The following is an 8,870-nucleotide window of genomic DNA, read 5'->3' as shown; positions in this document are numbered from 1 at the left end:
TAATTTCGATCAAAACAATCATTGAATTATTCAATCACCCGGGTCTACGATTACTTGTAATGTTAAAGTGCTTGTCCTCCGATCATGTTTGGGCATAATCTTCGAGCATGGTCAGTGGTGGTTGTCCAACACTTAATTTAATAACGTAAACCCCGATTTTAACACTATCCACTAACAAGCTGATCCAACATAAAGGGTACCTATTACTTAAACCCTAGTAACCTATTTATACCTACCTACCAGTAATAATAAAATTATTATTAATGTTAATACCCTATACCTATCATGTTATTAAGACCTACCTAATAGGTAACAAATTATGTAATTAAGCATACCTATTTAAATAAAACAAATTCTATGTAATAAATTATAATAATGATATGAAAATATAAATAAAATTTATTGTTGATTGTATCTAAAGAGTGGTTCGTTTTTCTTTTTAGTTTACAAGACCTAGGTACCTAAGAACTAGAGTTTGATAGACGTTAATTTTAACAAACCGCAAGTACCCTCTGCTCCGTTCGGCGACAAGCTACTCACCTGCACACAGAGTGTGTAGGGTAGGAAAACACTAGTAGCACCTAATTAGCCAGATGGACACCCGTCCGGATACCAACCATGCTCAAGTTTGTTTAACTTTAGTGAAATTTTGAGAAATGGTGCATTCAACGTGCTATCGCCACTCCGCGGGGCCAGAGCCTTAGCCGCTTGCTGCCTCCACTGATTTGTAGCCTCATTGACATTAACAATAAAGCGCCTGAAATAAAACGTAGAAGATATGCAACATGCAAGACAAAATTTGTAAACAAACCAAAGGCGCGAATTTTCAAATTTCGAAGTTAAAGGAAATTTTGAAAAAAGGAAAAGGCCCAAAATTTCCAAAAAGTTCAAAAGTTGCTGAAGTTTTAAGAACTTAATTTATAGTTTAGTGTAGTCCTTCTAGTTTTTCAGTTTTTACCTGTTCTAGACTTAAATAAATCCCCTGGGAAAGAAGAATGACATCACTTCACCTTAACTACCCAGAATAACTTCAAAACCTGTATGAGACCTCTTCTATATTGCATCCCTGTAAAGTTAGATAACCATCATGCCTGTCTGTAGGTATTTCCAGGAAGGATACTGTAGGAACGGAAACAGATGTGGGTTTGATCATGTCAAATATGATTCAGGATATCAAAGTGGTTACCGAGGTAAGTAAGATGTTTTCTTTTCAGCCAATAGTAGTTAAAACATTGACTATCAAGAGACCTTACTCAGACAGTCAAAAGAGCTAATGATGATTTCTTAGGTTAATGAGATTAGTGGTTAGTGAGAAGGGCCTTCAAATGATTCAATCACTCAAATGGGCAATCCAGAACTCATATTTCAAAATATGTCATGGATGTCATCCATTCTCTGGCTGTCTTGGATTTTTTGCAAGTCCAAAATCCATCATTTGTATCCATGAGTCTGTAAATTAGATTGTCCATTTTTACATAAAGCTAAATCAAAATTTTGAAGGTGTACCTTCAAAATCAAGCCCCCCCAAAAATTTAGGCAAGAACCGCCTATGAGAGTGGTTCGTTTTTCTTTTTAGTTTACAAGACCTAGGTACCTAAGAACTAGAGTTTGATAGACGTTAATTTTAACAAACTGCAAGTAGGTACCCTCTGCTCCGTTCGGCGACAAGCTACTCACCTGCACACACAGTGTGTAGGGTAGGAAAACACTAGTAGCACCTAATTAGCCAGATGGTCACCCGTCCGGATACCAACCATGCTCAAGTTTGTTTAACTTTAGTGAAATTTTGAGAAATGGTGCATTCAACGTGTTATCGCCACTCCGCGGGGCCAGAGCCTTAGCCGCTTGCTGCCTCCGCACTGATTTGTAGCCTCATTGACATTAACAATAAAGCGCCTAAAATAAAACGTAGAAGATATGCAACATGCAAGACAAAATTTGTAAACAAACCAAAGGCGCGAATTTTCAAATTTTGAAGTTAGATATGCAACATGCAAGACAAAATTTGTAAACAAACCAAAGGCGCGAATTTTCAAATTTTGAAGTTTAAGTTAAAATTTTGAAAAAGGCCCAAAATTTCCAAAAAGTTCAAAAGTTGCTGAAGTTTTAAGAACTTAATTTATAGTTTAGTGTAGTCCTTCTAGTTCTTCAGTTTTTACCTGTTCTAGACTTAAATAAATCCCCTGGGAAAGAAGAATGACATTGCTTCACCTTAACTACCCAGAATAACTTCAAAACCTGTATGAGACCTCTTCTACATTGTATCCCTCTAAAGTTAGATAACCATCATGCCTGTCTGTAGGTATTTCCAGGAAGGATACTGTAGGAACGGAAACAGATGTGGGTTTGATCATGTCAAATATGATTCAAGATATCAAAGTGGTTACCGAGGTAAGTAAGATGTTTTCTTTTCAGCCAATAGTAGTTAAAATATTGACTATCAAGAGACCTCACTCAGACAGTCAAAAGAGCTAATGATGATTTCTTTTCTTTTTTTTTTTTTAAAGAAGTTTGACAGAGGGAACTGTAACTGCTATGGTCTCATCGTCCCGAAATCAAAGAGAGAAGGAAGACAGGATAGGAGTCCGAGAACGAACATTATCCCATCAAGATAAAATCCGCCCCGGGCGGGAATCGAACCCGCGGCCTAGCGCTTACAAGGTAGACGCGCTACAAGGAAGACAGGATAGGAGAAAGCCAGCCGTTCCGAGAACGAACATTATCCCATCAGGATAAAATCCGCCCCGGGCAGGAATCAAACCTGCGGCCTAGCACTTACAAGGCAGATGCACTACCAATTAAGCTAACTAGACTGGCAATGATTTCTTTGATAATGTGGTTAGTGAGAAGGTGCCTTCAAATGATTCAATCAATCAAATGGGCAATCCAGAACTCATATTTCAAAATATGTCATCCATTCTCTGACTGTCTTGGATTTTTAGCAAGTCCAAAATCCATCATTTGTATCCATGAGTCTGTGAATTAGGTTGTCCATTTGTAGCCAATCCTGAGGTAAATAGTTTGGGTGTGAGTGGAGGGGGGAGGTGTTCCTTAGCATCATACATTTTTAATTAACAAATCCAAAAAGGAAACGAAACATAAGAAACATTGCTCGTACGAGTAGGTATGTAAGATGTTCTGCTTTTAGCTCTGTAAACTTTCAATTCAATAGGGAGTACAAAGTACATACTACATCGTCAAGATTTTAACCTCAAAGCTGGGATGAAATAATTGTAAATAACGGTACGTAATTCGAGTTAGGTGTGGTAGCTTGTTAACTTCCACCATTCCAGAGAATATCGATCCCTACTTCCCTACAAATAACCTTTTAAAAAATACTTACCTAATATGAGTTCCGACACAAAATAAAATATTTTTACATCACCCACATAATGATATAATTAGAGTAGGTAATTCAGTGAATTGCAAACCCGAAAAAATTGACCCTACGGGGCCCTTAAAGGTCTAATGTGATTCAAAATACCTGTTATGCTATCAAGTTGGCACTAGGTATGTAAAAGAAAGTAAAGTACGGAGTTACTCAAAATTTACTTTTATGTACGGAAAGATGAAGAAGAATAAGCTTTTAATTTATTTTCTTTTTTTTTCCTAGTTGAGATAGAAACATCTGTTTTTTTTTTGTCTTCTTCGGAAATCTTCGGACTATAATTCCGAATGCTTTTGAATCATAATAAACAAACACCGGCTTTTCAGTCTGCATTTGAAAGGAGCAAAAGATACACAAGTTCCTAGGCACGTCCTACCGTAACGCCTCCTATCTGTAAAAATCAAGCCGACCGTAGCGAGTAAATCTGTAGCTTCATGCTGGACATGAATCCTACCGTATCGCCAGATTTAAGTTATATTTCTCCTACCATAATGGCGGAACCATGATTTCATGTGACACATGAATCTGTCCGCAAAAGGTTAAGTAACGTTGGAAGGAGCAATGATCACTTTGGCTTTTGTTCTGAATGACATACTATATGATGTTAGCAATGTGTTTTTCTCCAATCAAGAGAAATAGATCAGATAGAAATTACCACTAAGAGCCCATTCCCTCTTGTCATGAGTTTTAATGGACAGATAAAACAATGATGGGACAATGGATAATTCAATAATAAGTTAGGAACCACTTCTACAAGTGAACAAGATTAAACTGTCCGAATCGTGTTCCAAGATTAGTTTGTTAAAACTGAAGGGCAGTTGCAAAAAAATTGTATACTCAAATAGGTTTTTAATTTCCTCCTTAAATAATGAGTACCTACATAATACCTAGGTGTTTACTTTATATTTTCATAGTTTTTATTAATTTAATTTTAGGGATCCAAAACATTTTAGGAAGCTACCTGGGTATTATTGGTAAATGTAAAATGATAGTAATCTCATTGAAAAGCTTCAAAAATAATGTGTGTTTAGTGTTTACCTGCTGAGAAAGGACTGTATTGATTTGTAGATAGGCAGCAATTTATTCTATTGGTCAATCTTTGTCCTTGTCTACACATTAGATAACCTTAAGTGAAGACCTAATAATAAAGGAAGGACGGACTAAAAATTGGAAAACTTTGTCACCTAAATCTGAGTCTGACGAGTAAACTTAAAAAGTATACTCCCTGGTGGTCTGACGAGATAAAGGAAGCTATAAAGAAAAGGAAATTAGCTCTGAAAATATTCAGAAGAAATCCAACACCTAATAATTTTATTGAGTTTAAAAAGTGTCGTTGTAAAGCTAGGAGATTAATCTTGGAGGGGAAAAAAGCATCCTGGTCATCATTTGTTGCTTCAATTGATTCGCCTGTTAGCCAAACTGATATGTGGGCACAATTGCGAAGAGTAAAAGGTAAGAGACCTTACAATCCGGTGACTGCAATAAAAGATTCTAACGGTGTAACTGTCACGAACAAAAAACATATGGCTGAGATACTGGTTAAATCCTATGTTAAAAATTCAGCGGATTCTGTGTACAGCGAAAACTTCAAAAATTATAAAATACAAAATGAAAACCTACTCCAATGCCCTAATAATACAGAGAATGAAAAGTACAATTTGCCTTTTAATATGATGGAATTATTAGCGACGTTTAAAACTTGCAGGTCATCAGCTGGTGGAATCGACGAGATATGTTATCAGATGATCATGAAACTACCTACTTCAGCTCTGGAAAAACTACTTGAAATTTTTAATTTTGTATGGATGAATGGTGTTTTTCCGTCTGTGTGGAAAACAGCGCTGATCATTCCCATATTAAAACCAAATAAGAACGCTTTAGACCCTGTAAGTTATAGACCGATCTCGCTCTTATCCTGTACAAACAAAATTTTGGAGAAAATGATTAGTAAAAGATTAAAGTGGATAATAGAGAAAAAAAGATTAGTCGATACCTATCAGAGTGGAAACAGAAAACGCAGGTCGACAGCGGATAATTTAGTCATGCTAGAGCACGAAATTATCACAGCTCTGAATGAAAAGGAATTTGTTATAGCTATATTTTTAGACATAAACAAATTTTTTGACCGAATTTCCAAGATCTCAGTATTAAAAAAGTTTGTTGATAGCAATATTGGTGGGCCCATGTATAAATATGTAAACAACTTCCTATCCTTTCCTCAAATAGCCGTTAAAATCGATGGCGAAATATCATCTGTCCAGAAACTAGACAACTCTGTACGTCAAGGCTCATCTTTATCTGGTGACTTATGTAATGTTGCTACAAGTGATATATCTAGCTATATTCCACGTGACGTCATGCATGGGATGTTTGTGGACGATTTGGTTGTCTATGTACGGGGCCCTGATTTAGACGCCTTAGAACAAAGGTTAAGGACAACACTTGGCAACCTAAGCGATTGGTCTGAAAGTAATGGTTTATCCTTCTCCCCAGAAAAAACGTCTGGAATAGTTTTTACCAGAAAACAATGTTATGCTCCACCTCGTTTGTATAGCTTGTCTGGTAATCTGAAGATCACAGGTTCAAATTTAAAATTAATCCAAATTTTAACATAAAAGAGGAAGGAGAAGAAAAATTTGGATACCTAAAGAATTTGAGAGAGTGAAGTTGTTCAACAGAACTACAACACTCAACAGAAAAGTAGTCTACAAAAGTTGACTACTTTTCAGAACATCAAGAAACCAAGACCACATTGGTATGATTTATAACACATAGAAAATTAGGTATATTTTTGTCATTGTTCATTTTGTAAAATGCCCCACACAAGATGAGCAATAAGAGGCACTATACTTTCCATTTCGATAATCAACAGAAGAACAGAAAGTAACCCATTGAAATAACAAGCAATATAAAAACAACATACTTGAAACAAGTAGATACCTGCTAACAGTATTCTTTTCATTGTGTCTCCAGAGCATAGGGGCTGGGTCTGGTCTGTTTGGTTCCATCACAAGTGCAACTTGATTCCTTGAATATTAAATATCAAGTATGGAGAACCAAGGAGTCAAATCAGATTGACTCTTTGACAAATGGAAATATTTCATCACCAGACTAAGTGATAGGTATGTGATATCTTTTACTTTTACATGTTTTTATTGCATAAATGTCTTCTTCTTCCTTTTTTTACTATTATTTGTCATTTTTCAAGTCCCAGTACAGGACTCAAAATTTAGTTCACTAGACAAACAGACAGATTTGACCTGAACAACCAGAGCTCTAAAAAAAAGTGCAAATTTGGAAACTTAGGTAGGTACATAACAGAAATAATTAAATTACTATAATATCTGTATCACTTACAGTGATTCATCTTATCAATTCATTTGGTGAGCTTAGTTGAAACTTTAAGGAGGAGAAAAAACAAAAAACAAAACAAACAAATCCAAATAGGACAATATTTTAACTGTTTAAAATACATGAAATTTGTAATATTTAATTAAAATGATATAAATATTTTAGGTATGGTAGGTGAATGATGTTATGTACAGAGGTAAAGCTAATAAAGCTAATTTTACAAAGTGCAAATGAAATAATTATGTAATTGAATTTGTGTATTAATTTCTAGAGTTGTAAGTACAGTAAGTAAAGTGTTGAGTAGTCATAGGTTAGGTGTACTTACTAGTACCTACTAGGTCCCATCAGATCACTTGCATTAACCAATGTAATGCATAGTATTTGTACATGTGATTGAGTTGAACATCATGTGCAGCTGGCTACTCAAAGTGCAAATGAAATAATTATGTAATTGAATTTGTGTATTAATTTCTAGAGTTGTAAGTACAGTAAGTAAAGTGTTGAGTAGTCAGAGGTTAGGTGTACTTACTAGTACCTACTAGGTCCCATCAGATCACTTGCATTAATCAATGTAATGCATAGTATTTGTACATGTGATTGAGTTGAACATCATGTGCAGCTGGTATATGGTGCATTGTGTCTTATATGTATTATGAGAGTAATGGGTAACTCTCATTATCCTTAGCAGTCCCTACATTTTTTAATCAGTAAATTGGTTACTAAATAATTTTCAAGAGCAATAAAAATAGGTATTATTCCTATCAGAATTTGTGTCTTATATTATGAGAGTAATGGGTAACTCTCATTATCCTTAGCAGTCCCTACATTTTTAATCAGTAAATTGGTTACTAAATAATTTTCAAGAGCAATAAAAATAGGTATTATTCCTATCAGAACACAAAGCTCACAATTAATAAAATCAAGCTCTTTCAATAATGGTAAACTTTAAACCACCATTGCTTGCTGGGGCTTAAAGTATTATTTGGGGCCATGTTTTCTTTGCAATGTATAAATCAGTGATAATATGCTTGCTCTTTTGCTCTTGATCAACTGTTCATCAATAAGAATCTCATCAAGTCTTGCTCCTGTCTGCACAGCTCGGACTGCAACCTCTAGATTAGCAAGCAAGTGCAGGCCACAGTCATAACTATTTTTCTGCTGTGTTGTCTTCACTTGCTTGACAAATGGTGGTTGGTTAACATCTGATGGGTTGAAATAATAATGGAGATTGTATGCAAGTTTAAGAGCTTCTCTACTGTTGGTACCCTGGAAAGAATCAGCGTGGAAGTATTCATCATTCCGTCTATCATATATGAGCAGACTCCAATGTGATCCTCCTGGTTTATCCAAGCTGTCACTATCATTCAATGCAAAAAATATATGATGATGAGATCGATCTAGGATAGGGTCAAGGAATATTTTCAATTCATCTTTCTCAACTTGTTTCAAACACTGTGTAACCTGAGGGCTCATATGAGCAGACTCCAATGTGATCCTCCTGGTTTATCCAAGCTGTCACTATCATTCAATGCAAAAAATATATGATGATGAGATCGATCAAGGATAGGGTCAAGGAATATTTTCAATTCATCTTTCTCAACTTGTTTCAAACACTGTGTAACCTGAGGGCTTACAAATAGCATACCCTTCTTGTGATAAACTTCTTTCTCCAAGTATTCTAGATAAAATGCTATGATCTCATCATTGAGCCAGTCAGATCCTTGCAATATGCTGATATCTGACTCATGCAAAACTGCATCATGATAGCTTAGAACAACCTTTGATGGCATTGTAGCAGTGTAGCTTGTTATAGATCACAGAGCACTTCTGTCAAATGGTGCTCTTGATCAACCTTCTTCGTGAACTTCACACGACTTTCCTTAACCTGTTGAATATCTCTTGACCTTTTAGTCAGTACAGCTGAAAACCGCCAAAAATCGGTCGAAACCTGTCAAAATCAGGTCGAAACACAGCTAACCGGTACTCCGATGTTAACGAAAATTGTGAAAAAGGTTTACTAATTATCCTATTTTCTTTAATCCTCTTTTCCTTCTTTCTCTGGTTTAGCAAGGAATGAAACACCTTTTTGAACTTTATTTTATACACAGAAACAAAAGATTTGAATGATAGG

At 35.6% G+C, this 8,870-nt stretch overlaps 1 protein-coding gene across 2 annotated transcripts; it reads right to left on the bottom strand.

The window, feature by feature from the left end:
- Positions 1–7,538: 7,538 nt before the first annotated feature.
- On the bottom strand, positions 7,539–8,596 carry LOC103512803 (sentrin-specific protease 8-like). Of its 2 annotated transcripts, none has more exons than XM_017445572.2 (2): positions 8,229–8,596; positions 7,539–8,067 (listed from the first exon to the last, which is right to left on the bottom strand). In XM_017445572.2, exons 1-2 carry the CDS (start codon positions 8,527–8,529, stop codon positions 7,718–7,720), a joined length of 651 nt encoding a protein of 216 aa, XP_017301061.1. In that variant the 5' UTR covers positions 8,530–8,596; the 3' UTR covers positions 7,539–7,717. The 2 variants fall into 2 exon arrangements, with proteins under 2 accessions (XP_017301061.1, XP_008475815.1); XM_008477593.3 differs by having other exon boundaries at positions 7,539–8,200; positions 8,362–8,596.
- Positions 8,597–8,870: the final 274 nt, after the last annotated feature.

The sequence above is a fragment of the Diaphorina citri genome, unplaced genomic scaffold, assembly GCF_000475195.1.
Source record: "Diaphorina citri unplaced genomic scaffold, Diaci psyllid genome assembly version 1.1 scaffold886, whole genome shotgun sequence".
Lineage (NCBI taxonomy): Eukaryota > Metazoa > Arthropoda > Insecta > Hemiptera > Psyllidae > Diaphorina > Diaphorina citri.
This window is presented reverse-complemented; position numbering and strand designations above follow the sequence as displayed.

Bases quoted from the DNA above. Each gene is read 5' to 3' on its own strand.
- LOC103512803 (XM_017445572.2), bottom strand. From the start codon at position 8,529: ATGCCATCAAAGGTTGTTCTAAGCTATCATGATGCAGTTTTGCATGAG. The intron at 8,068-8,228 runs ATTGGAGTCTGC...CAGGAGGATCAC, and splicing joins GGATAAACCAGGAGGATCAC to ATTGGAGTCTGCTCATATAT.